Genomic DNA, 25,656 nt, shown 5'->3' on the forward strand with positions numbered 1-25,656 from the left:
CGTTTGGATTTGGACAGTGTGGGTTGGGTTGGATTTTTAGTTTTGATTTGGATCGGCAAGTGTCGACACGTTGAGAAGGCAAGTACCTAAGCAGGTGAATTTTGTTGATGGTGAAGGTAAGTTTGGTGCGGTGTGATTTGAATGTGTTGATGAGAAGAGGTTGAAGGTTGGGGGTGAACTGAGTGATTGTGGTTCCGATGCGATGTGACGATCAGACGTCTGTCCCTTTGCAGAAGAATTGTTCTGAGGCTCTGATAGCAGCAGGGGGGGAGTGAAGATCCTCTGATCCTCAAAGGTACCGGTAGGTTGGCTCGTTGGCAAGCTGCGTGAAGATCTAACCGGAGGAAGCCGTTTGTGTAGTCGGAAAATTTTTGATTCGTTTGTACGATACTGCAGCTCGTCATTTGTCGCTGTTAAGCCTCTAAGAATGACGAGATGCTGAACTCCCGCTGATATATCACCTCGAACCGACAAGTGAAGCGATCACAGTGGGGGTGTTTCTTGCGACTTTTGGCGGGGCTGCCCTCGAAACAAACTTTGGTGGGCCTAGACTGAGGTAGGGCCATGAGTTTAGGGTACTGCTTGACTATCCTTTGATGCCGGGGTTTTTGATGTTCCCCACAATTCAGTTGTTGACAACATCCTTTTGAGTAAACACTGAAGGATGACCTTCCTAGTATAAAAGGAACCTTTAAGAAATCGGGCTGAGGTAGACATTGACTAGCACAATGTCTATAAAATACCTACCTTCATCGAGTCTGGATATTACTGGCCACATTTCTCACGGCCCATTTCTTCCTGGTTCCGTCCAGGAAAGATATAAGAGTTTGAAGGATCCAGGGTAGGTCGTGGGTAACAAACAGACACCCGATTAAAGTTGTTCATAGTGATTGAGATTGGAAGACGAGTAAGAGTAAACTCAAAACTAAACTCAAAACTATATTCAACTAAGCAGTATTGAAGCAGGAATCAGGGCGTCATCCAACAAGCAGACTAGACTACATCAACCCCCTCTGAACCCAACCCTTCTTTCAACTCTCCTCCTTCATCTTCTCTTTTCTTCATTTTTGCTTTATTAACTTTCGTCCTCCAAAACCGCCGGCTAGTCGTAGAACTACCTCACAAATTCAGACCCAGAATCATTCAAACATTTCCACCAGCACCACCAGCAAAAGCACCCTTTAAGCCACCCCCAACCCACCCAGCAGCCTTCACCACCATCGTTACCGGCATGAACGTCCACCCAAACATACTCCTCATGCTTCCGACACCCCAGACAGCGCCAATGACACCCAGCACAAAGACAAACTTCCACATGAACCTCACAGGCCCGATAGCCAACAGCGACAGTTCTTTGCTCTTCTCCTTCAACTTTTCTTTGCCACGCTTCAGCTTCTCCTCAGCGTGGTCCATCTTGACTTTTAGCTTGTCTTGACCGTGGGCTAGCTTGTTCTTCATCTTGGCTTTGAGACTTAGTGCCGATGAAGAAGTAGAAGTAGAGGCAGCTTCGGTGACGGTCTCGGTGACTACCACTTCGTTGCTGGCACCACCACCACCAGCACCAGTGCCTTCAATTTTTTTCTCAACTTTGGTAATATGAGAAGAGAACCACGACTTGATATTGTGTCGTGAGGACGAAGATGAGGAAGATCTTTTCAAGGACGGCCTGTTATCACCACCACCAGTATCTTCCGCTGTCGATATGCCAGTTCCAGATTTGGCTCTGTAGGACTCTTCACCACTAGCAGCAGCAGCGAGCTGTCGATCATCACTGCTGCTGTTGCTTTCTTCCCTTTCCATCATCGCAGTGTCCGTAATTGTGACAGATATGGTTCCATGTTGTCCAAAGTTACGGTCCGCCGCTGCTACCTCCGTCCTTTGCTGCTGCTTTTGCAATTGCTTCATCTGCTTGTCAGAATCAGAAGAGTCATCAGCATCAGATCCGTCGACGCCAGCGATGTGGATGGGTACAGTGGGAAGAGAAGGTGCATCCCCACCAGTAGCTGAGTTATTGTCCGACGTTGGCGACACCTTTTCGGCGGATGATTTTGGTCGATGTTCTGCCTCCTCTTCCAGTTCTCGGCAACCCTCAGAGTCCTTTGGCTCAGCAGTTCTTTTGCTACTGCCAACCGCGGATGGTTTCTTGAACCTGACGGTTTTGCCTCGGATGAGGAGGGAAGCCGTTTCTGACGACGATGATGGCTGAGCACCGGCTAGTGTTCCTTGCGCATCCATGCTGCTGTTGAGCGGTTCGCCCAGGCTTCCGGGACCCGAGGGGGATGACAACTCCGATGTGCAATGGGTGTTGATCAACTTGATCTCAGGGTTCTGTGGCAAGGTTTGGCTTTCTGAGTTCTCATCGATTGAGGTGGATTCAGAATGGTTATGGGAGCTGAGGTGGGTAGTCCGGAGACCGCGTTCTCTCGAGACAGCAATGCTGTCACGTAGTCGACCGCCTTGTTCCATGGGCCGGAGCAAAGAAGCGACCAAGTATGGAGATGGCGCGTCTGATCTATCGCCGCGTTCGTCAAATGGCTCATCGATAGAGACATACCGCGAACGACGATGGTTTCTCATGCCGGGAACCGTTCGGACCCCCCGTTCCTTTGAGAGGACAATACTGTCGCGAACCCGACCGCCGAATTCCGCTGGTTTGAGAAACGAAGGTCCAGGCGAGGGTGAGGGTGAAGGTGTATCAGCATCAGCATCGGCTCTCGTCACGTTAACATCCAAGACGCTGACATCTTTGGTGCCCTCCAAGAAGACATGATCCAGCTGGGAGACAAGCGCAAGCATATGTTCGAAAACATAAACAGATTCGTGAACAATCCTTGCCCGCTCCGAAGTCGTGAGAAGATCCTCCGCCTCCACCAGGCGTCTCTTAAACTCGCGCTTCAGGTCTTCTCCATCCTGATTGGTATTGAAGTGGAAGAACCGGAGACGCTGACTCATTGGCGCCGTCGCATGGGACTTGTCCGGATATGCGCATGCTTTACCAGAAGGCATGATGGGGTCACACCTGGTCTTCCAGAACTCCGGGCCCGCCTTTTCCAACGAGCTTCTGAGGATTCGGCCTCCGGAGAAGAGCGCCATGTAAAGGACCCATGCATAGGCGAGTAAAACAGGTGGACTCTCGCCCACAGATTGTTTTATATGGGTGACGAACTTTTTCAGATTTCCATTTCGAGCCGCAACCTCAATTTGCTCGTCCACCATTTCCTTGGACCAGCCTGTCAGGCAGCCTATATCGGCCCGTAGGCAGTCGACTCGCATGAGACCTGGAATACGAAGGCTTTCGAGGATGGAAAATATGCGCTCAGAGGTGCCGGGGCGTTGCGATAGGCCCGCATCGTCACCATCGTGGAATGGGACGCGGTGTGAGGTCTTTGGGTCGAGGAGAAACCGGTCTTTCTCCTGCGGTGGCTGAGGAGAAGATGGTCTGTTTTGGTATGGGGACGGGTTCCTGAATTCTTTCGTCTGCTCCTTGTGGGAAAGAAGGATCATGTACCATAGCGTCTCGAAGGTGATGTATACCGGAGCTACGTGGAGCAGACCAGATACGTAGGTCGAGGGTGTATTTGCAGCCGGAGGTAAAGCCAGAGGGAGACGGCGGATGATCTGACTGTTAAGCTGGGTATGCACCAATCTCGTAGCCGCGTTGATCTGGTCTCCGAGGTGGGAATAATGGGTTTCCATGATCGTATTTGGGGTTGGACACTCGCGTGTTTGATATCTCGGGTGACAATCTGATAAAGAGGTTCGGTTCCGTTGTGGATAATAAACAGGGCGCAATGTTGGAGTGGCGGTCGTGAGGGAATTACTGAGGGGGTGCGGGCATGCTATTAGAAGAACAGGGGAAACGATACACAACAGACTGAGACCGTCGACTGGGAGTGGGACAGAGAGGTCCTCCGATCGAATGAGTAAGGATACTGTAAGGACGCGTAGATGTTGCAGTTCCGTGAGTTAAATAGGTACCAAGAGAAGGTGAGGAATGACTTTTGATTACTACTGATCATGTCGTAGTGTTTTTCTCTAGATGTATAACAGGTGACACTGAGGCGATAGAACTGCAATACGTCCTCCTGAGGGAAGGGGTCAGGTATTCGGCAGGAAAGCGCAATGACGATCACATCTTGACCCGGTCCAGCTTCTGGCTGTAATGACCTGGGGTAATGACTCCTGTGAGCTGCCAGTTCAAACTATGAAAATGTCAATAGCTCTCGGGCCATAATGGCAAAAGAGAAAGGGAAGGAAGGATGGGTTCATGCTAGTATCCATGAACTACGCTTCAAGACTAGCAAGAATCTGAGATCTTGATCTGACACAGATGAAGATGATCTTGGCTGAATGAAAGCATAAGCAAACAAAAGGCTCAAGAGAATCAGGAGCCGTTGAGTTATGGTACTTCCCATGTATGTTCTTACCTTTGTGCTGTTCCTTCGTTCCTGGCAAAGGAACGATGCGCTTCGTTGTACGCCACCTCAACATCCGCAGCCCCAGTGGTTCGTCGTCATCGACTTTCTCGTAGTGCTGTGAGGTTGCTTAAAGAATGGCCCCTCATTTGGTATACCTTTTTGGAGGCTTTTCGGTTTGACAGATGGGCGATATATACTCGCCTGGAGATCCACGGTCAACTTGTGCAAAGTGTTCTCGCCTCAGGTGACCACCCAATGCGATACGCCTCGCCGATGGGACAAGAACCAGGCATGTGCCATCTCTATCATTATGTCGAGGCTTGTGGGTACAGGCAATTGAACATGTATACGACACTGTCAGGTTGTGTCCCGCTCTCTCCAGAGCTTGTAAAATGGAAGGAGAAATAGCCAAGATGCCATGCACACAAAAAAAAAAAAAATAAAATAAAAAAAAAATAAGAACGCCCGCATCATTATATGCAATATCCAAAAGATGCCACGCTCTGCACAAGAAGTCATCCGCGAAATCTCCCGACATATTAGACAGCGATAGCTGCGTCGGAAGTGCTCGACCCTCCCACAACGTTCCTCACCTCAGCTGTTGTCTGTTGCTCCTTATCGTTCGCTTTGCATTCTCCATTACCATTGCCTTCCTCGTGGCTCTCGTTGTTCACAAACACAAAGGAGAAGACCACGATACCAGCTCCGACCCAATAAATCCAGCTGGAGTATTGGTGGTATTGAATCATCTCGCCAATAAGCGACAGTGGTATCGTAAGAGATAGGCCGACGGTAACGACAAGTGGTGTGGTAAGAAGCATGGCGTATGCCCAAATGATATCGCTGAAGAACGAAGAGATGGTATTGATCTGTTTTGTTTTTGATTAGTGAACTCTCCACATAAACAGTCATCGAACTGTACTCCAGCTTACCCAGATGATGGCCCAAGTCGTGCCGTTTGGCGGTAGTTCGAACTAGGACAAGCACATATTAGAAAGGTATGTCCACACTACGCACAGCTCGATAACCCTCCTAAAACATCCAAGACCACACGCTAGGGAAAACTTACAGTTTCGATTCCTGTGACATGCAGGATGATGAATAGTGGCCAAAGAAATACCAGATTAAGTACCCCTACGATCCCAAAGAACAGCGTCATGTTCATACGATCCTCATCAACGGCCCTCTTCTTCATCACCGTCACATAAACGCCATACACAATGGCACTGAAAAAGGCCATGGCATCGCCAATCGCAATCTCCGTCCTCGACTTCTCCGGGAAGTCTCCTCGCATCTCGTCACTCGCGCCGCTCATGTCCAACGACGAGATGAGCACCACGCCGGCCAGCGACGCCAGCACTCCCAAAAGTTTCCGCACCGTGAAACCCTCCACGCCGGCCAGCGCGCAGAAGATCAAAGTCCAGATACTGCTCGTTGATGACAAGATCGTCACGCTGCCGACACTGGTGTACTCGAGACATGCCGACGCAAAGTAGTTGGCCGCAAACCAGAGCATGCTGAACTCGAGGCTGAGCCAGAAGGTCTCGGCCAAACTGAGCTGCTCACATTTGTTGGATTTGAGGCTGCCGGTGTCGTCGATCAAAAGGCTCTCGCCTGCCCTCGCGTCTTCGTCGTCGACCATGGCGACCTTTTGGTATGACCTGCCCTGTCGTATTTCGTACCAAGCCTCTACCAGCTGTCGTTTTGATGCCGGCCACCCATACTGCATAACATGTCGAATCCCCATAGGTATAAGGGCGAGGGCGAACATGGAGATGTTGACGTAGAGGAGGAAGAAAGGCTTGTTGTAGGAGCCATCGGCGAACATGACCTGCGAATCATAGACCAGCAATCGACGATCAGCGTGTGCTCGCACAAGAACAAAAGGGTAGAGGTACGGATAGGGGCTTGCGCAACTCACGCTGGCGAGGAAGTTGGATACCGTCCATAGGAATACCACAACCAGGAGCAGTACGATTCCCAGCGTCCGTCGTCCCATGTTTGTCACCCATGAGGGCATCTTGGAACGAAAGCTCCCCTTACTCGCGGTTGTCGATGTGGATAGAGAGCGGGACGATCGCCCTCGCGCAACGAGTTCGACACTTGCTGTTGACGGACTGTGTGAGCTACGGTCTACAGCATTGTACGAATCGGCATCGTCGTCGTCTTCGGGTTCGTAGCTGCGGCGGTGGTGGTAGTTTCCGTTTGAGGGCGGCACTAATTCGGCAGCCGCCGGCGACACTGACCGGGCAGCAGAGACCATTTTCTGGGAGTCGCGAAACGGCCCAAATACGCTGGAAACACAGCAGGAGTCTCCTTGACAGCCCTCGAGAGTTTAGACAAGCTCAAACCAGAAAACAGAACGCTGCGCGAGAGGCTATAAGAGGATTGACAGGGTCCCAAAGCAAAGAGTGAGAAGAGTCGGGAGTTGCGAAGCGGACGCAGGGGACCTTATCGGTATCATTGAGTCAAGGTTGGCTGGCTACTGCCGTCAGTGGGAAATAGGGAGCTGAGGAATTACAGCCAAGACCAAATGTTACTGGGGCTGTTAAAGACAGCCTACCAGTCTTATTGAAAATCGCTAACAGAGAGGCTAGATCAGCTGCTTCAGAGATCAGAGCGCAGAAACGACGAGACGCGCGTCATCCCGAGATACTGAGAAACAGGATGAAAAGGAGCAAGAGGGGCATGTTTACATTTCGTTCCCCTTTGGAGCCCTTCTCCCCTGGTGGCCACGACGCTCCAACCCGACACCGCTTATGATTATGCTGATCCACGAGCGGTAGGGGGCCCGGGAGGTGGGTTTGTCGTTGTTTGTCACTCCGGGGAAGTGGAATCGCAAAATCTCAAAGTCGAGTAGAGTTGCGGAGGCGCCATGGGAGTCCCTGTGATACCATCCAGCCCCTGACGCGAATACTTGATGGGTCCAATCTGTTTGTTATTCTCAGTCAACAAAAAAGTCCGTAGGCCGTTGAGGTAGGTACGTGGTCCGTCGCTTTGTTTTACCACTCATGTTCAACCACTGAAACATCACGCCAATGCGCTACTGTCGCCAGTGGTTTTGTCATCGGCTCATCGAGGAAAATCTCCATCCTGGAGATGTGAAGAGGTGAAGTTGAAAAGGCAAGCGTTAGTTGCAGTTGAAAATGTGAAGACAAAAAGGTTATGCATCTGCAGGTGATTATGTAGGCATGTACGTAGGTACCTCTCGTCCAAACATTAGCGGCGGAGACGCATTTCGTACATAGGTCGCTTATCTGAAAGGAGCTGCCGGGTATCTGCTATCGCTGGTAGTAGGGTAGGCAGGCAGCAATCTTTTCGGTGTTGTCCCAGGTTAGCATGCCATAATACAACAGCTCTGGGTTGTCGTTGACTTGCAACCACTTCTTACACAATGTGATGACATGGTGAAGAGCACAATGGATACAGTCAGAAAGACCACTGCACAGGTCCTAGACTAATTACCAGATACTCAGCTATGGAAACTCGAGAAGGAAAGACAGTCGAGATAAAAACCTCCCGTACCAAGACTATGATTATTCCATACTCCCATCTACACCAGTGCATATCTATCATTGCTCGTCACCGTTCACGTTCACTCTTGCGCACCCCATTGACTCCCCCCGTTCCAAACTCACTGGTCATTAAGCACCGTCTCTTCAGGCCAAGATCAAAACCGCATTCCTGTCATACCCAGCGTGATATCATACAAATGAAGACATGAAAAACCAAACTCCCTCATAAACCCAAAAGGAGGACTAGAAGCTTGATGGAGCTCCTTCGCCCTTAGCACGCGCATCCATCCCGGTCGTTCTCGATGTGAATGTTGATGGGATCCTGGAAATCTCCGCTGAACTCCTCCGACTCTTCCTGCATGAGCGCGTTTCTGGCGATAACCTCAAAGGCCTGCTCGACGTTGATGGCCTCCTTTGCACTGGTCTCGAAGTACGGAATGTTGCCCTTGGATTGACAAAAGGTCATGGCCCTCTTGGTCGAAATCTGCGCCACAAGGTCAGTAAATGATGAGCTCCAACATCGACAAGGCCCACACAACAGAAAACATACCACCCTCTTGCTCTCTTCCATATCGATCTTGTTACCCAGCACGACGAACGGGAAGTTATCCGGGTCTCGCGGAGATGCTTGGATAAGGAACTCGTCTCTCCAGCTGTCGAGCGCATCGAAGCTCTTGGAGTTGTTGACATCGTATACTAAAACACAGCAGTCGGCACCGCGGTAGAAGGCAACGCCCAGCGACTGGAACCTCTCTTGTCCGGCCGTGTCCCACAGCTGTCCGTCGAGCACCATATGTATCAGCACGTCGTCCAACCAGCTCAAGGTAGGGTATTTGGCGCACGCACCTGCATGGTTACTTGGCGGTCGTCCACCAGAACCTCCCGGGTCAAGAAATCGGCTCCGATAGTGGCCTTGTAGCTAGCACTGAACTTCTTGTTGACCTGTTTTGCGCCAAAAGAGCGGGGGTCAGATGACGTCCTCTTTGTATCATAATGCATGGTGACAACGGGCTCGACGCTGGCGTACATATTGGTTCATCAAACTGGTCTTTCCGACACCGCTGTCGCCCAAGATGATAACCTGCCATTGGGAGTCATTGTTAGCTGTTGCTGTCTAGATGGTCCGATTTGGCGGCCGACTCGCACCTTGAGAAGAACCTTCTTCCTCGAAGACATGGCGGGCGGTATGGAATTCGATAAGTTGTTTGATAAGACGTAGGAACAGGACGAGGTGGAGCTGCTCGTGCTGGTGTGCTTCCGGGCAATCGTCAAGAACAACAGTCCACCAGTGATTGTAATCGAGAAAGATGGGAGTCGTAAGAGGGTGAGGAGGACGGCGGGCGCAACAAATGTTGGGTTTAGTGTAGGTCGTAGCAGGCTGCTAGATTCGGCACTCAGTCTAAACAAGGCCAAGCGGTAGGTTGGTTTTCGATAAGTGACCTAACCGACCGACGTGACCGACCTGGACGTTGGGGCGGGAACTTGTTGAACTGGGGCTGGCCACCTACTGAATGCTGCGCTGTTGGAGGAGCGACGGCTCTGCGACACAACCACCAGTGACGGAGGTGGTCGCAGCGCTAACACGCCCTCGACGCCTTTGGCGCGCCGTCAGGCAGGCACGCACCACTGGTCCAGTCTCGCCAGTGCATCCCTGGAGCCAATGAAGTCACCCGCCAGCGCCCAAAGGTCGGCCTGGTCCGAGCTGAAACACCCGACATGTACGACAGGTGGCCCGCAAAGAGGAACCTGTGGCCCACTCACCATGCCCAACGCCAAGGATTATCATTCATTCATTCATTCATTCAGTTCTTCATCAGCCATGTCATCCATCCTCCCATTCCTCAGCGGAACAGTCCCAGGGGCAGAAAGGATCGACGGATTGCGACCGACTCACATTTCTTCCATTCAGTTTTGTCACTCCTTTGATGTACTCGTACGCTTCACAGGAAATAACTATATCTACAATTTACAGACAAAAACTAACAACACCCTGCCGATTGGGCGACTGTGGAAACTGACGGACCATCTCGAGATTTCCATCCACCAAGGATGGCCCAGTCCCGGTGACAAGAAACAGCGCCGGCGTGAAGGACCGCAATATCGGCATCCAGTTCTTCTTGCTCTTACACTACCTAAGAGACTCATCTAATCCCGCCCATGAATATGATCCTCATGCTTCGGCATAACAACGGCACTGGAAATGGAGGATGATAACAAGGAACGACAACAAGCCGAACTCCTGGACAAAGTACACAGCCTGAGCGACCTCGAGCTCGCCGTCCTTCTCTCCCTCATCGCACGGGAACACTGCCTGATCAGCACCGAACCCGACTTTGTCGAGGACCTATCGGAAGAGCTATGTCTGACCGCCGTCAAAACCTTTGGTCTCACGCCCGTCATCGTCCCATGTCACCCGCAGATGACACTCGATGAATTCGCAGCAGCACTCTTAGTCCCCGTCACTCCACCAAGCTCACCACTGCCCAACAACAGCAACAACCCCCAACACCACCACTCCCACCGCTCTGTACCTTCCGGCTCTGGGTCATACTTTTCCTCGAAACAAAATGTTCCCGGCTCATCTTCTTCCGCCCACCCGCCACCACCATCACAGCAGCAACAACACCCACCGGCAACGCAAATAGCCAACGTTGTCCTCGCCCAAAACCTCGACCATGCCCCGCGCGCCGTGCAAATCCAAGCCCTCGAACTCCTGCGCGCGCGCCGCCTTTTCACTCGAACGAGCGTCCAGACCGCTCCGAAGCAGTTCCTCTTCGTGGCCGTAGTCGGCGCAGAAAGCGGCGGACAGGCGCGAGTCACTCACCACCTGAACGACTTACTCTACCTTGCGCACTGGCACGATCCGGAAGATGGTTTCGCCTACCTCGAGGAACAAGCGGAAGAAGGATGGGCCGGTACAGGTGGTTTTGGCGGGCATCTGGGAAAATTGGGTGTTGCGAACAACAACAACAACAACAACAACGACGACGACGACGACGACGACGATGGCGACGACAGCCCTTATGCCAAGGCCGATGATGACCAAGTCTCGACCGACTCGGGAAGCAGCGTTGTCAAGAGGGGCGTGGGAAGCATGGCAAACAGTGGTTTAATCAACGAATCCTATCACTCTGCCCTTAGCGGACCTGGTCTCGGTCCAGGTCGCTTGGGAGCTGGAGTGTCCCTCTCCCCCCAACTCACCTTCCACAGCAACGATCCCACAGCCGTCGGTCCAACCGAAGGTCTCGAACCGCCACTTCTCTCCGATTCCGAAATCGCCCACCTCGCCCAACTCTCACTCAATGTATGCGTGGACATCGACGTCCGCCGCTACCAAATGAACATTGTCGCCTTTTTGCGCATGCACCGGGCTGTTAGCGGTGGCATCACGCCCCAGGCGACCAAGCATTTCGAACAGCTTATGAGGAGCTTGGCGCCGCTGCACGGGTTGGATTTCGTCACGCCGGCGCTGGTTGGGTTGGCGGCTAAGAAGGTCTACCTGCACCGCATCGAGATAGTGGCATCCCCCGAGCGGGAGAGGAGCATGCAATGGGGCAGCGAGCCGGCGGCTGTTGAAGCCATGTTAGAAGGGGTCGGGCCGGAGGAGGTGATTGAGGATGTACTGGGGATGGTTGCTGTTCCCCAGTAGGGAGGATTTGGTGGTGGTGGTGGGCGAGGGGGTGAATGATGGAGGTGGGTTATGAGAAGGAAGAGGCGGGAGGGATGAATGTTTAATCGTACTGGAAGGGGGCATTGGGACAAGGGGCCAAAACAGAACAGATCTTGAATGGGTGGGAGCAATAGGCGGTGCAGACAAAAAATTACATCTTAATTAGGACAAAGCTACAAGCTACCTTGATCACTCATCATCCCATGAGGTGGTTGATAGCCCTTATATCTATGATTTTTATCCCAAGTGTCATCCCGTCCCAACTCGCATTGTGCTGGTTTAGTTGGTACTTTTCTTTCATCAGTTAGCGTTGGCGTTTCCCATTTTCTGTCATCCGATCTCTGCGTTGTATAAACCCATGATTGATCGTTCGTCGATTACCCCTCTCCCCATGTTTGTATTGAAGTGATGAAGCACGTATTATCATCTGCCCAGTCGATGGAGCAGCATGGTGATGGAGAGCGTCCACCAACACTTTCGTGACGTCTCTTGAAGTTATAGAAGAAAATACATGTTCATCGTCAGGTCGGTCAGAAGCTTCCAGCTAATCAGAGGCAATTTAGTGGATCTCCTTGATCTTGCACTTCCAGCCGGAGGACTGAGAAAGCAATGGCAAGCTGGAGCAAGGAAAAAAAATACCATGTTAGCATCTCTATGACCTAGGAAGGAACAGCACCTAAAATGCATTAACTTACCTAGCACCAAGGCACCAGCCAAGCTCGTTATCCTTGATCTTCTTCGCAATCCTGACCTCGCGATCAATCGGCATCTCGTAACCCGTGTGCGTAAGCGCAAGCATAAAGTTGAGATCCATGCAGTGCTCGGGCCTATCGCTGAGCTCCTCCAGCGCACCAGGCACGCTGGTGAATACATCCCAGCTCTGCTCGCCGCCGCACACCTGGGCGGCCAGGTCGTGCATCTCGCGGAGGGTGAACGACTCGGGCATGCCGAGCGGCTGGGTACGGTCAGTGAAATAGGACAGCAAGAAAATGTCCTCGCGGGCGAACGTCTTGGCGATCTGCGGCTGGTGGACGCCGTTGAAGGAGCACGGGGCAAGCTTGCACTCGGCATCCTTCTTAAGGATGCGCTCGGCCAAGCTGCGGCACAGGGCGGGGGCCGGGGTCGAGGGGCCCGTCATGTTGAGCTCAACCTTGGGGCCGAGCGGGTGGCTGTCGCCGAGGGGCACCTTGACGGTCTTGGTCATGCCGGTCGAGAAGCAAGGGTTGATGACGGGCTTCTGCATCCACGACTTGTCCTGCTTGTTAAGCTCGAAGAGGTCGTTGACGAGAGTGGCGAAGATGGCGTCGCGGGCCGACATGAGACCGTAACCCAGATGCGAGTGCTGGTACAGGTCGAACTTGCGGCCGCCAAAGTTGAGCTCGTACTTGTGGTCGCCGTCGGCCAGCTTCTGGGGCATGCCGCCGCTGGCAAGGCCCTCAAAGGTAGGCTCGAACACGATCTGGGTGGAACCGCCGCCGAGATCGAAGACGGCTGCGGTGGGGCTGTGGTCGGGACCGCCGATCTTGCCGAGGAGGTAGTTGACCGTGATCCAAGCGTAGACACCCTCGTCGGCACCGTCCATCATGGCAACGCCATGCTCCTCCTTGGAGACCACGGGGAAGGGGTAGTCGTTCTCAAGGTGCTCGCGGACTGCATCCAGGATCTTCTGGCTCTTCTCGGGACCAATCAGGCGCAAACCGGCGGTAGCCTTGACGGCGACGGGACTGCAGGCCTTGAGCTTGTCGGGAATGACTTCGAGGGCAGCCTGCATCAGGGGGTCCAGACTCTTAGCAGCGGCCAAAGGATCGTCCTTATACGCGCTCAGTCCGCTGCTCTGGCCCTCGATCTTGGCAGTCATCTTGAATAGAACCTCTCCCTCCAGCTCGGGGGCGGGGCCGCAGTTGTTGAACTTGTAGACGTGGATACGGGAACCAGTACTGCCGGCGTCGATCATGGAAACATACTGCACGATGGGTTTCTCCTTGGAGAAGGATCTTGTGCATCGGTCGGTGCCATAGGACGCGTCGGAGGGTACTTGGCCCTGGTTGCCTTGAGAAGGGCCTGGTGAAGTCAGGTTGTAAGTATTTGGACTTGTGTAAACCAATTTCGTAGTAAGATGCTTGCTTACCTCCATCGGCACCAGAGATTTCAACGCCTGATGGGGAAAAGAGGTAGAAGAGGAAGAGAACGGCAAAGACGATTGCGCCCGTCTTCAGGTAGCGCGCCTTTTGCGACTGCGACATCCAAGCGTTCTGCATCCTGATGAAGACGCTTGCCGGTTCCTGATTGTGCTGGTCACGGCGGTAGCGGTCGGGCTTCTCGTGGGGATCGTGAGCTACGTGCTTGGTCGGCAGGGAGACCGACGTGCGCCTCATAGGGAAAGGGACCGAGCCACTTATGAATATGAAGATGGGGGGGTGGAGGGACAAGAGTTGGTCGATGCGTTCAACCTAGCGAGGAACGCGGAGATTCGAGGAGGTGAGGACCTAGCGGGATCTCCAACTGGGTGGGTGGGCCTGGTCGAGACTCCGATAAGTAGCGATAAACCAGGTTGTTTTTTAAGCCGTTGCACATGCCAGACAAGAAATAGGTACAAGAGGTCAACGACAGACTAGAATGGGCCAAAGGCAAGAGTGGGAATTGAACTAGAAACTGTGATAGTTTACAGCGCTTTGTGGTTGTTGTTCGTCGACATTCAAGACTCAGGTCCAGATGGGATCTGATTTCTTTTGAATAGGGGTTGAGGATTCAGCAGTGGGTTTGGGTCTGAAAGCTTTCAGCACATCTTCTAGGTTGACGCTGCAGGTGGGAGATTTGGCTTGTTGGATCTTTCCGCTTTCTGGCAGAATGTTACACAAAAAAGTACAATTCAGTGGCAGGCCGCCCCTGGGACGAATCGTGAATCTTTCCTCCCGCTCTCCGGTAACGGTGCCTGAGTCTTTCTCATACAGTGGTGGTTCTGCGGATGCCAGGTGCCCCCTGGACAGCGCGGGTCTGGATGTGGCGTCGCGCCAGCCGGTTCGGGCTGTAGCGCGGGACCTGGCGGGACGAACCCCTGCTTGACAGCCAATAAGGTTCTCAGGTCCCCAGACTTCCTTGTAGTGTACTGCGAATAGGGGCCAGCAATGGAATTTGTTAGTGATGGAATACCTACAACACCTACTGCGTAGAGGTTCCGAGGAGACTCTGCAACTTGTTGCAGCCATGCCGGATCATCATGATGGGTGTGACTGTATATACAATCACAGATTCTTCAAGGCGCTTAACTCTTTGGTGCCGCCTCTTGAGTAAGGACTGCTGATACAGGAGACACATGTTGTGGTGATGATGATGCTGACTACAGTACCTACATAGGTGCTGTTTGTCTTTGACGTGGCCCAGGCAACTCCAGCAATGCGTCCTCGCCCCACGGCATAGAATAGTGTAGGTAAGCAAGTACCAGGTACCTTGCCGCTTCTTTCGTCTTCCAGAAGGATGATTCCACGACTTCGTGACCACTGTTGCCTCTTTTGAGAACTACCGAGATATAAACACTTAAATACCTATTACTCCCCTTCTTCTCCTCTTTCTCATCCCGATACAATATTCAACGCCACTTTTTATCACTCACGTCGAGTCTTTTGTCGTTCGTTTCCTCGACATACACCACCAATAATACCACGTCCCGTTCGAGTACCGGTACAAACACCAAACTAATTTGCAACATGGATGTCCACCTGCTTGTTTATGACCTCTCACGAGGTTTGGCGAAACAAATGTCCGTCGGTCTTCTCGGTTTCCAGTTAGACGCTGTTTACCATACCTCAATTCAATTGAACGGAAGGGAATATGTGTACGATGGCAACATCGTCTCCATCATCCCGGGATCTTCGCACCTCGGGCGGCCTTTGGAGGAGATGTATCTGGGAAAGACTGAGTGTAAGCATTTAGTCTCGGGACTCGGACTACTCAATAGTTCAATGTGCTGACGGTATTGTTCCAAGTGCCAATGGAAGTGATCGAGGAGTATTTAGACTCACTGAGGGAAATTTACACAGTCGAGGTAAGTGAGGATGGGATCCTACTTGCTTAAAGTGAGAACAGCCATTGACCGCCTCCTCGACAACAACAGACGTATGATCTTTGGACACATAACTGCAACAACTTTTCTAATGACCTAGCGACGTTTCTTCTTGGAAAGGGCATTCCCGACTACATCGTCAACATGCCCCAGACGGTGCTCAGCTCGCCCATGGGACAGATGCTGATGCCTATGCTCAACCAGCAAATTCACGCCAACAAGCGTGGCGGTGGTATTTTGGGTATTCAGCAAAACACCCCTGGGAGCACGTCTAAACCAAAAGCACAGCTTCACCACCACGAGGGCAAGGTTCACAATGTCACCAGCCTGAATGAGCTCCAATCTCTTTTGGAGAAGTTCCAGAACTCATGCGCTGTGGTCTTCTTCACTTCAGCAACCTGTCCACCATGCAAGGTGCTTTACCCTCTCTACGATGAGCTAGCAGCTGAGGTAGGAGACAAGGGTGTTTTGATCAAGGTTGACGTCTCGGCCGCCTTTGACGTGGGAAGCGCGTACTCAGTCAGCGCAACACCTACGTTTGTCACCTTTTTGAAGGGCAAGCAAGAAAACCGATGGAGCGGTGCAGACCGAGGAGCGCTGCAGGGAAACGTGCGTCTTCTGGTTCAGATGGCGTGGCCAGCTCATGCGCACCAGTCTTTGAGCCTCCCAACGTTCTCGAATCCTGGAACGAAACCGGTCCTCTACACTAAAGTTCCGCCGCTGGAGAAACTGCTTGCGAAAATGGGCTCAGACGCCGAGAACCCAGCAGTCCAGGGTGTGAAACACTTTATCGAGGCTCGATCGCAAGACGGGCCTGCAGAGGCGACACTGCCCGATATGGCCGCCTTCACAACCTTTGTGCGCCAGTCAATCAAGAACGTACCTACGGATACCCTCTTTACGGTCGTCGATTTGATGAGGATCGGTCTTGTCGATCCTCGCTTCAGCGGATATCTGGCCGAGGAGGTGGTACACGGGACCGTTACAGCGCTGCTCGAGCACGTCAACGACCTGAAAGAGTGCCCATACGCTCTTCGCTTAGTTACCCTACAGATGGCTTGCAACCTCTTTTCCAGCCAATTGTACGCCGATGAGGTTCTCAGCAACGACAAGCTACGAACTTGCCTCACGCAGCTCGTTTCAGCCAGCTTCCTCGACGACAACCATAACAACGTGCGGGTAGCAGCGGCATCTCTGCTTTTCAACATCGCGCTGGCGAACAGTCGCAAGAGACAGGATGGGCCGGGCGACGTGCTTCCGCAAGACGACCAGATCGAGCTGGCAGCCTCCATTCTGGAGGCCATCGCCCAGGAAGAATCTTCGGGTGAAGCGCTTGAAGGTATGCTGTTGGCTTTGGGATACCTTGCCTATCGGATGCCACTTGACGGCGAGCTCTCGGATCTGTTGAGAACTATGGATGCTGGGAACAGCATACTGGAAAAGAAAAAGGCTTTCCCTGATATGAAGTTGATTGATGAGGTTGGGAGCGAGTTGTTGGGGAAGGGATTGAATAAGTCCTAGACTAGAGAGGTGTGCATGGCGTTTGGTGATCGTGTCACGGAGGTGTTACCTGCAGTTACAGGAGTTTGCGTGTTGTCTAGCGTTTAGGCGTTTTTGCGAGGTGATGTGTGGTTCTGGCACACGGTTGTTCTCTTGGTTGTTGGTTGCTGGGTTGTGTTGGGAATTATCGTTTTCAGAAACATGTCGCTCGGATGGCGGCGTCTTGGCCGCCGAATGTTGCATAGAAATATCGAACAAGAAGACGTCCACTCATGCGCGGTATGTACTCTGTTGTTTGTCTTCTTCGGCGTCCATGAGTTTCGAGATACTGCTTACTTTGTCACCAGCTTCGAGCTTTTGAGTGAACTCTGCTTGAAATCAAAGGGAAAAACCTACTGCCGAAACCTGATCTGGACTTCCCCAACCCCAATGACGTACCACAGAGAAAGCGCGATCCAGTCTTGTTGATTTGGTGATTAAGTAACGGGAGCTGCCGTGGCAGGAAGAAAGACTCCGCCTGCCAAATGCACGTCAACAAACGGCCCACTAAACCCCTTGCAGAGCCCAGCCCATCTTGGCATCGAGGTCCTGTGGTACACGATCTCTGGTAGGGCAGGTCCAAACGTACCTGCATCCCGAGCTACTTGCATCATCGAAATTCTGCTCCTAGCTCGCAGAATCTGGGGGAATAAGCATTGAAACCTTTGAGGAGCAGGTTTGTGAACTTTCCTGCTTTTTCTCTCCATCACTGCCCACTGAAGTCGCAATTTTGCTCCCCAAGCACCTTCAGCACGTATCGCGCTACCGGTTGTTTCTACCTGACAGCACGAGCGCGAGTCTCCCCCGGATTCAGCGCTACTGCAGGACACCAACACCATCCTTGGTTCGCCCTGGCAACTGCAACCCAGACGCCCCCCCCATTGCAGTGTAAATATTGACCCGATCCCTGCTCCCTTGTCACCAAAAGCATATGAATGTGGAAGTTGTGCCGTGCCGTAGGGCGCAACGAGCCTTCCCTTACACACGGCAGGTAGGTAGGTAGTCACACAGCTTCCACTTACAGCTACCTCTACATACATCTACCACAGCAGCAGCAGCAGCAGCAGCAGAGTCACTACACCTAGGTGCCTTGACCTCACCTGCCTTTGTCAGTGTGGGTGGGCATCCAGGTTGGTGGTCTTCAATAAGTGGAAGCAGCAGCACCCCTCCCCAGCTCCCGCCCGACTACCTTACTTACGACTCGATCATTCAAGGATAGCATCCATCTTACATGTTCAACCTTCTTCGGCTGCGCTTTCGCAACACCATTGTTGATATCGAAGATACTTTATACGACATATCTTTGGAGCCGCGCCTCATGCCGAACTCCCTCGACGTCCACCAGCGGCAGACCCGCTCCAATGTCTCGACTCCGACTTTGCGTCCTCGAGATGACACGGCTTTATCTTTCGTTCCCAAGGACCCCGGGGCAAATGTACGGGTGGTGGTGAGAGTAAGAGCATTTTTGCCTCGCGGTAAGTTGGAAATCCATGTGTTCATTTTATCACCAGACACTGCTCACTCCTATGCTAACACGTATGCTTATCATAGAACTCGAGCGCAATGCTAAATGCATTGTTGAGATGGACCCGGCAACAGAACGAACATCCCTTCTGGTTCCCCAGGAGACAGACTTCGCTAATGCTCGAGGTGCCCGGTCTCGCAGGGTACTGGAGGAGAAGTCGTTTACCTTTGACAAAAGCTTCTGGAGTCATAATACAGAAGACGAGCACTACGCGACACAGGAGCATGTCTACGACAGCTTGGGCGAGGAATTCCTCGATCACAACTTCGAAGGATACCACACCTGTATCTTTGCCTACGGTCAGACTGGCTCGGGAAAGTCTTATACCATGATGGGAACGCCCGATCAACCCGGACTTATCCCCAGAACTTGCGAAGATTTGTTCCAGCGCATTGCTTCCGCCCAGGACGAGACGCCTAATATCAGCTACAATGTCAAAGTCAGCTATTTCGAAGTTTACAATGAACATGTGCGAGACCTTCTCGCTCCCGTCGTGCCCAACAAGCCGCCATACTACCTCAAAGTCCGCGAATCTCCTACCGAGGGCCCATATGTCAAAGACCTGACCGAGGTTCCCGTGCGAGGTCTCGAAGAGATCATTAGGTGGATGCGTATTGGCGATAGAAGTCGCACAGTAGCCAGCACCAAGATGAACGACACCAGTAGCCGCAGCCACGCCGTCTTTACTATTATGCTCAAGCAGATCCACCACGACCTGGAGACAGATGATACCACAGAGCGCAGCAGTCGTATCCGCCTTGTCGACTTAGCTGGCAGCGAACGAGCAAAGTCCACCGAGGCCACTGGCCAACGCCTCCGTGAGGGGAGCAATATCAACAAGTCCCTGACCACTCTGGGGCGTGTCATCGCCGCACTTGCCGATCCAAAGTCAAGCGCAAGCCGCCCTTCTTCTCCTGTAAAATCCGGAAGAGGACGAACACCAGGGCCAGCCAACTCAGTGGTCCCCTACCGTGACAGCATTCTCACCTGGCTCCTCAAAGATTCCCTTGGCGGCAACTCCAAAACCGCCATGATAGCCTGCATCTCCCCCACCGACTATGACGAGACGCTCTCGACACTCCGCTACGCCGACCAAGCCAAGCGCATTCGCACCCGTGCCGTGGTCAACCAAGTCGATGGCGTCAGCGCCGCCGAGCGCGACGCCCAGATTGCCGCCATGGCCGCCGAGATCCGCCAGTTACAGTTGGTTGTGAGCGACAGCCAAACCCGTGAGAAGAGCGCTCTCAACGCCGAACAGCAGCTCGAGGAATACCAAGCGCGTGTCCGAGGCCTGCAGCAGCTGATGGAGGAGAAGAGCCTGGTGGCCGAGGGCAAAATCCGGTCTCTACAAACGGAAAATGAAGCGTTGCGGTTGCATCTCAAGTTGGCCTTGGAGAGTCTTCGCAACCCTATCAAGGTGTCTTCGTTCCCCACTACCTCGCTGGCCATGTCCGCGGGGGACGCGACCGTGCCGCTGATGGCCATGGGTGAGGTTAGTACCGCCCACGGCCGAAAAACGGAAAATAAGTTGGTGGACGACCCCTTCGTTGACAGCGGCAGTGGCGTCACCAGTGATGATGATCAAGGCCTCATTTATGAACATGACGATGATTATGACACTTACGAAGAAGAAGACGACGACGACGAAGATACAATTGATCTCAGCGAAAAGGCTCATGACATGAACGAGTATATGAGTGGTTTGCTCAAGGATTTGAGCATGTTTAGACGCAAGATTGGGGATGATAAGACGAGGTTTCTGGATGAGTTGGGCGTCAGGAAACCGCTGGGAGTGAGGACTAACATCATATGATGACGAAGTTGGTCTGGATTCGACATGGTTTTGGTGAACGGATTGATGGGATAACGCAAGCAAGCCAGGAAGGAGTTTACGGACGGCGTTTTACAAAGGTTGAATGTATGGTTCAACGAGTTTGGTTTTGGTGGCGTGGATCTGTGGCTTGAGGAAAATGAGAAGGCCTTCATAAGGAAGAAGGAAAGCGAGGAAAGGAAAGAAAAGGAAAGCAGGTAAAAGCCATGGCGATGAGTGGAATTTGGCCTGGACAAGGCGCGGCGGTACGGCATTTGCTTTCAACTTCACATTTTCTTTCTCTCATCGTTGTCTTCATTATACACCGAAGTTATGTACAACTTCTGACTTGGCGTGGTTCCGGTTTTTCTTTGGCGATATCTGTACTTCTTGAACTTCTATTCCCCGGGTATATCGTTTTTCTGCGGTCAATATGGGGCATAACAAGCATTATGCTCCATCAAGGACTTTTTAGGTCTCAATCCGTCAATGGAACTTGATTGACACCCGAAACAAAAGAAGAGTATTCCCAGAACGACGTGATGTGCATCCTCATTCATCTCTCTCTCTATTCACGACAATGCCGAACTGAATAGATGAGTATGCGCCAGGACGGGCTGGTGACCGAAGCCAGGAAACTGGCATTATTGTAAAACAAAAACTCAATACGCCGCCTCCTTCCCGTCATTTTCCTTACCCATTTTCCATCATCCTTATCTCCTAGAACAAGTGAAAGTACTCCAAACTAACGCCAAACTAATGCCATCCATTCCTACATCCTGCGGTTCGTCCATCTTTGTTGTCCTGGGGAGCATCTGGAATCATGAATGAATATTTGGATCCCACTGCACAGAACGGCAAACGCTTTTCTTGGTTCCCCCGGTGCCTCTGCAATGCTGCTCGTGACCGGCCGATATCATCGCCGCCGCTATTTCCGATTTGCCCCCAGTTGTTGCAATCCCCCACTACAGTTTCGCTTGCGGTGCGCACATGGCGTTGTGCTAAACAAGAGGAACAAGCGATGCCTGTGTACTGACAGGTTGCTTCAGAAGGTTCAACGAGCACGCCGAGGCATCGTGGCGGTGTGTCGAAAAACTGCACCTCGATCTTGAAGAGGAGGAGAGAGGCCTCTATTTTTTTATTTTTTTTTTTGGCTCTAGTTACGCTTCTGGTAACTCTTCCTGGTGTCCTACTTCTCCTCATTGATCCGCCTGTTGATCTGCCTGGTTATTTACCCAGTCCTGGACATTCTTTTGCGACTCTTTAGCACCGACGCGGGTGCGAGGAATTAGCATCGTCCTGCGAGGGGCCCCGGGAATCTCGGTGTAATCCCCTGTCATAGATGGCTGGTCATCCACCCAGTCCTGGACATCTTGACCTTGCACAGGAGGGGAGGGACTGCATTCTTTGGTGGCGATTTTCTTCTTTGGGGATGATACTTCCCGCGAGAAGGAGCCTGAGCTTTCTGTGCTGTCCGCAGATGCTTGTGTGTCCAAAGAGCCCTCCTTAGCATTTTTCCTTTCCAGGATTGGAATCTTGATAATACGTGTCTCTCCTTCAGAGCTGCTGCTACTGCTGCTACCACTGGAGTTGGAGGAGGAGGAGGAAGACGGCGCTCGGCGCTTTCGGTTGTTGTTGGTTGTGTGCCTGACTTTAACCGGCTCTGAGATGAATGGCTCAGCATCGCTGTCGCCATCCGTACCATTCCCGGCCAAAGGTTGCCCGTTGGGCATCACAATCTCCTTTTTTGGTTCCTCCGACTCCAGCACGCCCGAGTAGAGATTCATCTCGATGACCTGCGTGTCGACCTCCTCGTCATCATCAATCTCAATTCGAGCAGCCTTGGGGTCGGCTGCCATCAACTCTTGCGTCTCGCGATTCGCACGGGCCATCTCCTCTAGAAAGCCGGGGAGCTTGCTGGCAAGCTCGGAGTTTCCAAGCGTGGAAAAATCAACCCGCATATCAGGCTTGCGGGCAGGGTCAGCCTGTTGGGCGGTGTGAGGGCGAAGGTCAACGACTTCGTCCATGGCGTCGTTCATCTTGGGCCGAAATGCCATGATGGTCATTTCTCAAGAGCTTGGGGACCAGGGCAATGTCGTATGCTGAAGTGAGGATTGGTGTGAGTGAACTGAGAACTTAAGGGGGTGAAAACGAAAGTTTCTGGAACGTATCGGCAAGAAATGTCAGTGGAAATTGTGGTGAAGTGGACGAAACTCAACGTACAGGGTTAGGGAAGCCCAAGTTGCATGACGTCGAACAATTGCTGTTCGAGACGTTACTTGTCTTCAAAAGTGTTGACGTGTCAGTTCTCGCAGCCGCCACGCTCGATTACAAGCCGGGGGAGTGTGTTAGTCAATGAACAGCTCGTGGGTGTCATGATGAGAGTGAAGGTGATCTGAACTTGGGCCTCGGCCTGGGATGACAGACGGGAAATTCAAGTGGATCCATACAACCACAAATCCTGGCGTCGCCCCGGTCTGCAGGTGCCGAATTCCTAGGTATGCTTCAGCGGGGTGCTCTGTTCGTTCCCAGCACCGTTAGCGGAGAGGAATTCCACTAACAGATATGAATGAGAAAGCCCGGTGTAGCCTGTTATAATACTAGGTATTAGGAAGCATCTCCAAACTTCATTTACACCGAGGGAGATGGTAAAGCCGCACTCATACCCGACATAACTGTCTACATCGCCCTTCTAGCGTTCACTAGGTATGTGTTGAGTTCGGTGCTATCACATCTATGTACAGGCTATTATGATCACGCGTTGATACAACATACCCTCTGTTGTTGTTATCAGGTCCGCTTTGGTATAGTGAGAGTTCCGCGTAGCCAAACACCGACTTCCAATTACCATGATACTACACCTACAGAATAGCAACAGCGTTCCAGATATACTGCCGGCATTTAGGGAGTTCAAGTACAGCAACTTTTACGACGTCTTCTTATCCAGACCAATGCTTTACATTAGGTAACTATCCCACATACGTACCCACAGATAGCTTTCCTTATAGATGGGAATGCCGCAATCTTTTCCATATCGTGGGATTTGGCACAACGGCCTCGCTCCTCCGCACCCTCCACACAACTGATACAAATCTCGAAAGGACCCGCCGTTCGTCTGAGACCGTTGAAACGATGTCGAGCATGTGTGAGTGAGTCTGGCTTGAGAGCCGGTGATGTGACGTCTGCCAGGGCGGCTGTTGGTGGTTGAAACCTGGGGAACCTGATCCCCTGTCGCCTCTCTGACACCCCTCGTCAGCTGAAAGGCAGTGATAGTGTTTCACCTCGTCGGTCCGGAACGACACAGCATCCAACTGATGGAACGCGCAGAGGTACGGTAGCGATAGCCGCCGGCTCATTTGTTTTATCGTCACCTCAAACTTCTCCAATTCTGTCTCTTCATCTGTTCGTCCGATGTTCCCATTGACCACAGGGCCTTATTACATCTAAAGTCTTGAATCAACTCATCATTTGTTAACGGTGACAGCCCAATAAAGAAGCCAACCAGCGTTGGCCATCACATTCGACACTCACAAGATCACAGCAGCAAGCTGTCGCAGATTCCTACTATAGGCTCATAGCCCCTCCCCCTCACTTATTGCTTATGTACCTCTAGGGGTAAGGTAGCCACCCTCCTGAACCTACCCTCAGCAACACCACTCTCTCGACCCTTCCCTTTTATTCTCAAGAAATATATATTTATCCCTCCTCTCACTTAAAGTCGGTTGGAATCTGTGGTACCGTGGGTCATCATCAACCTCTGGCATCACCCAACTGTATAGAAAGACACCCCACTCGGCATCACTCACCTCCTCTCGAAATAATGTCATCAAGACCAGGTCTCTTCACGCGCGGCCTCTCCGGCCTGTCGCAAAGTAACGATGTCAGCGTGAGCTCGCCAGCTGCGGAGCGGGATGACGCGAAGCGCAACTTCCTCAAGACGATGCGTCCTTTGCCGACGCAGCATTACTGGAACATTTGGTTCGATAGGTATGTATTGAAAGTCTGTATGCATGTGCAATGTACAGTAGCTTCTAACATATCGCATCTGTACAGACCTGATAAGGACCAGCAGGGCAAGTCCGCCGATGGTAGCTACCACTCGAACTTGGAGAAGCTCGGGTCCACGATCGAAAGCGTCCAGGATTTCTGGCGCTACAACAATAACATGCCCATCGAGAACATCAAAATGCGCGAGTCCATCTATCTGTTCAAGGCCGGATTCAAGCCTGTCTGGGAAGACCGCCGCAACATTCTCGGCGGTAGCTGGACCTTCCGCGTCCCCAAGGCCAACGGGGCTGATTTCTGGACTCGCGTACAGCTACTTGCTATTGGAGAGGAGTTGCAGGATGTGCTCGAAGAGGGTAAGCTTCATATTCTTCCCTAGTTTCTACCTTGATTTCGAGAGTGACCTCAGTTTTGACAAAAAAAACTAATGAAAAAAAAACAAAAAAGGTGACCAAATCTGCGGCGTAGGCCTCTCGGTCCGCTTCAACGCTCACCTGATCTCCATCTGGCACCGTGACGCATCCAAGCAAAAGTCCGTTGACGCCATTCTCCAATTGGTTCTCACCAAGGCCATCCCGGACGATTTTCCCCCACTCAAGCCGGATAACTACTTCTACAAGAAGCACTCGGACCATGCGGGCTTCAACCCTTCGCCGGAGATGCAGGCCGTTCTGGACTCGCAAAAGGCGAGGGAGCAGCATGCTGCCGCTGTTGCGAAGGCCCAGGCACAGGCGGCCCAGCAGACGACGGCCCATCAAGGGAGTCAGAGCCAGCCGGAACCACCCCAGATTGTTGAGGTGCCGCCTTCGGGCGAGGCATAAGCTTGGATAATAGAACATGACCGTCGTTGTCAAAGGCGACGGCTTTATCAATAGTAAGGCTGTTGCTTTGGGGGGTTTCATGGACAAGGAAAGCGGAGACAAATGCAAGGATGCATCCGAACAGGAAGAAAGAAAGAAGAAAGAACAACAACAGAGACGACGTAAACTGAATCCTGCGGGGGAAACAGTTACTAAGCAACAAAACCGAAATGTCCAACTACAAGATTCAAATTTGTCTGATTATACGGGAGGGTAAAGTTGGTTAAGATCTGCATTGTCTTGGGCGTTGGATC

The 25,656-nt window shown here is 52.1% G+C and overlaps 10 protein-coding genes across 10 annotated transcripts; 4 read left to right on the top strand and 6 right to left on the bottom strand.

Annotated features, from left to right (window-relative positions):
- Positions 1-963: 963 nt before the first annotated feature.
- On the bottom strand, positions 964-3,790 carry B0T23DRAFT_329151 (uncharacterized protein). Its single transcript, XM_062835693.1, has one exon. It carries the CDS (start codon positions 3,694-3,696, stop codon positions 1,144-1,146), a length of 2,553 nt encoding a protein of 850 aa, XP_062696866.1. The 5' UTR covers positions 3,697-3,790; the 3' UTR covers positions 964-1,143.
- A 1,119-nt stretch (positions 3,791-4,909) lies between these two features.
- Positions 4,910-7,050, bottom strand: B0T23DRAFT_12254 (uncharacterized protein). Its single transcript, XM_062832059.1, has 4 exons — positions 6,340-7,050; positions 5,488-6,249; positions 5,351-5,392; positions 4,910-5,287 (listed from the first exon to the last, which is right to left on the bottom strand). Exons 1-4 carry the CDS (start codon positions 6,679-6,681, stop codon positions 4,958-4,960), a joined length of 1,476 nt encoding a protein of 491 aa, XP_062696867.1. The 5' UTR covers positions 6,682-7,050; the 3' UTR covers positions 4,910-4,957.
- Positions 7,051-7,822: 772 nt separating this feature from the next.
- Positions 7,823-9,461, bottom strand: B0T23DRAFT_369492 (putative ras-related protein Rab7). The gene is made up of 5 exons (XM_062836517.1): positions 9,080-9,461; positions 8,961-9,014; positions 8,780-8,875; positions 8,484-8,708; positions 7,823-8,417 (listed from the first exon to the last, which is right to left on the bottom strand). Exons 1-5 carry the CDS (start codon positions 9,107-9,109, stop codon positions 8,205-8,207), a joined length of 618 nt encoding a protein of 205 aa, XP_062696868.1. The 5' UTR covers positions 9,110-9,461; the 3' UTR covers positions 7,823-8,204.
- A 204-nt stretch (positions 9,462-9,665) lies between these two features.
- On the top strand, positions 9,666-11,646 carry B0T23DRAFT_369493 (uncharacterized protein). Its single transcript, XM_062836518.1, has one exon. The coding sequence runs from the start codon at positions 10,134-10,136 to the stop codon at positions 11,580-11,582; it is 1,449 nt and encodes a 482-aa protein (XP_062696869.1). The 5' UTR covers positions 9,666-10,133; the 3' UTR covers positions 11,583-11,646.
- A 226-nt stretch (positions 11,647-11,872) lies between these two features.
- B0T23DRAFT_12335 (putative guanosine-diphosphatase) lies at positions 11,873-14,141 on the bottom strand. The gene is made up of 3 exons (XM_062832070.1): positions 13,732-14,141; positions 12,299-13,664; positions 11,873-12,220 (listed from the first exon to the last, which is right to left on the bottom strand). Exons 1-3 carry the CDS (start codon positions 13,976-13,978, stop codon positions 12,163-12,165), a joined length of 1,671 nt encoding a protein of 556 aa, XP_062696870.1. The 5' UTR covers positions 13,979-14,141; the 3' UTR covers positions 11,873-12,162.
- A 164-nt stretch (positions 14,142-14,305) lies between these two features.
- B0T23DRAFT_400877 (uncharacterized protein) lies at positions 14,306-14,918 on the bottom strand (the record flags this gene model as incomplete). The annotated part of the gene is made up of 3 exons (XM_062838534.1): positions 14,306-14,442; positions 14,497-14,661; positions 14,789-14,918. The coding sequence occupies 3 exons, from the start codon at positions 14,916-14,918 to the stop codon at positions 14,306-14,308; spliced, it is 432 nt and encodes a 143-aa protein (XP_062696871.1).
- Positions 14,919-15,163: 245 nt separating this feature from the next.
- On the top strand, positions 15,164-17,274 carry B0T23DRAFT_12348 (PUL domain-containing protein). The gene is made up of 3 exons (XM_062832072.1): positions 15,164-15,521; positions 15,587-15,645; positions 15,715-17,274. Exons 1-3 carry the CDS (start codon positions 15,308-15,310, stop codon positions 17,182-17,184), a joined length of 1,743 nt encoding a protein of 580 aa, XP_062696872.1. The 5' UTR covers positions 15,164-15,307; the 3' UTR covers positions 17,185-17,274.
- A 1,159-nt stretch (positions 17,275-18,433) lies between these two features.
- Positions 18,434-20,540, top strand: B0T23DRAFT_391872 (kinesin-domain-containing protein; the record flags this gene model as incomplete). Its single annotated transcript, XM_062837971.1, has 2 exons — positions 18,434-18,677; positions 18,754-20,540. 2 exons carry the CDS (start codon positions 18,434-18,436, stop codon positions 20,538-20,540), a joined length of 2,031 nt encoding a protein of 676 aa, XP_062696873.1.
- Positions 20,541-21,692: 1,152 nt separating this feature from the next.
- Positions 21,693-22,955, bottom strand: B0T23DRAFT_12370 (uncharacterized protein). The gene is made up of 2 exons (XM_062832078.1): positions 22,761-22,955; positions 21,693-22,639 (listed from the first exon to the last, which is right to left on the bottom strand). Exon 2 carries the CDS (start codon positions 22,601-22,603, stop codon positions 21,737-21,739), a length of 867 nt encoding a protein of 288 aa, XP_062696874.1. The 5' UTR covers positions 22,604-22,639; positions 22,761-22,955; the 3' UTR covers positions 21,693-21,736.
- A 1,170-nt stretch (positions 22,956-24,125) lies between these two features.
- Positions 24,126-25,653, top strand: B0T23DRAFT_12399 (translation initiation factor eIF 4e-like domain-containing protein). The gene is made up of 3 exons (XM_062832080.1): positions 24,126-24,524; positions 24,591-24,898; positions 24,990-25,653. The coding sequence occupies exons 1-3, from the start codon at positions 24,358-24,360 to the stop codon at positions 25,361-25,363; spliced, it is 849 nt and encodes a 282-aa protein (XP_062696875.1). The 5' UTR covers positions 24,126-24,357; the 3' UTR covers positions 25,364-25,653.
- The last annotated feature ends 3 nt before the right edge of the window (positions 25,654-25,656 follow it).

Source organism: Neurospora hispaniola (assembly GCF_033458365.1).
Source record: "Neurospora hispaniola strain FGSC 10403 chromosome Unknown B0T23scaffold_1, whole genome shotgun sequence".
NCBI classification, from domain to species: Eukaryota; Fungi; Ascomycota; class Sordariomycetes; order Sordariales; family Sordariaceae; genus Neurospora; species Neurospora hispaniola.

What these genes read in the sequence shown, in the direction of transcription:
- B0T23DRAFT_329151 (XM_062835693.1), bottom strand. Translation starts at nt 3,696, where the DNA reads ATGGAAACCCATTATTCCCACCTCGGAGACCAGATCAACGCGGCTACG.
- B0T23DRAFT_12348 (XM_062832072.1), top strand. Translation starts at nt 15,308, where the DNA reads ATGGATGTCCACCTGCTTGTTTATGACCTCTCACGAGGTTTGGCGAAA. An exon ending in GTATCTGGGAAAGACTGAGT is followed by an intron (nt 15,522 to 15,586) that starts GTAAGCATTTAG and finishes TATTGTTCCAAG; the next exon opens with TGCCAATGGAAGTGATCGAG. An exon ending in GGGAAATTTACACAGTCGAG is followed by an intron (nt 15,646 to 15,714) that starts GTAAGTGAGGAT and finishes CGACAACAACAG; the next exon opens with ACGTATGATCTTTGGACACA.
- B0T23DRAFT_12399 (XM_062832080.1), top strand. Translation starts at nt 24,358, where the DNA reads ATGTCATCAAGACCAGGTCTCTTCACGCGCGGCCTCTCCGGCCTGTCG. An exon ending in TGGAACATTTGGTTCGATAG is followed by an intron (nt 24,525 to 24,590) that starts GTATGTATTGAA and finishes GCATCTGTACAG; the next exon opens with ACCTGATAAGGACCAGCAGG. An exon ending in GCAGGATGTGCTCGAAGAGG is followed by an intron (nt 24,899 to 24,989) that starts GTAAGCTTCATA and finishes AAAACAAAAAAG; the next exon opens with GTGACCAAATCTGCGGCGTA.
- B0T23DRAFT_12335 (XM_062832070.1), bottom strand. Translation starts at nt 13,978, where the DNA reads ATGAGGCGCACGTCGGTCTCCCTGCCGACCAAGCACGTAGCTCACGAT. An exon ending in AATCTCTGGTGCCGATGGAG is followed by an intron (nt 13,665 to 13,731) that starts GTAAGCAAGCAT and finishes TGACTTCACCAG; the next exon opens with GCCCTTCTCAAGGCAACCAG. An exon ending in GGCTGGTGCCTTGGTGCTAG is followed by an intron (nt 12,221 to 12,298) that starts GTAAGTTAATGC and finishes TCCTTGCTCCAG; the next exon opens with CTTGCCATTGCTTTCTCAGT.
- B0T23DRAFT_12370 (XM_062832078.1), bottom strand. Translation starts at nt 22,603, where the DNA reads ATGACCATCATGGCATTTCGGCCCAAGATGAACGACGCCATGGACGAA.
- B0T23DRAFT_369492 (XM_062836517.1), bottom strand. Translation starts at nt 9,109, where the DNA reads ATGTCTTCGAGGAAGAAGGTTCTTCTCAAG. An exon ending in GGAAGAAGGTTCTTCTCAAG is followed by an intron (nt 9,015 to 9,079) that starts GTGCGAGTCGGC and finishes TCCCAATGGCAG; the next exon opens with GTTATCATCTTGGGCGACAG. An exon ending in ACCGCCAAGTAACCATGCAG is followed by an intron (nt 8,709 to 8,779) that starts GTGCGTGCGCCA and finishes CTCGACGGACAG; the next exon opens with CTGTGGGACACGGCCGGACA.
- B0T23DRAFT_12254 (XM_062832059.1), bottom strand. Translation starts at nt 6,681, where the DNA reads ATGGTCTCTGCTGCCCGGTCAGTGTCGCCGGCGGCTGCCGAATTAGTG. An exon ending in TATCCAACTTCCTCGCCAGC is followed by an intron (nt 6,250 to 6,339) that starts GTGAGTTGCGCA and finishes TATGATTCGCAG; the next exon opens with GTCATGTTCGCCGATGGCTC. An exon ending in ATGTCACAGGAATCGAAACT is followed by an intron (nt 5,393 to 5,487) that starts GTAAGTTTTCCC and finishes TGCTTGTCCTAG; the next exon opens with TTCGAACTACCGCCAAACGG.
- B0T23DRAFT_369493 (XM_062836518.1), top strand. Translation starts at nt 10,134, where the DNA reads ATGGAGGATGATAACAAGGAACGACAACAAGCCGAACTCCTGGACAAA.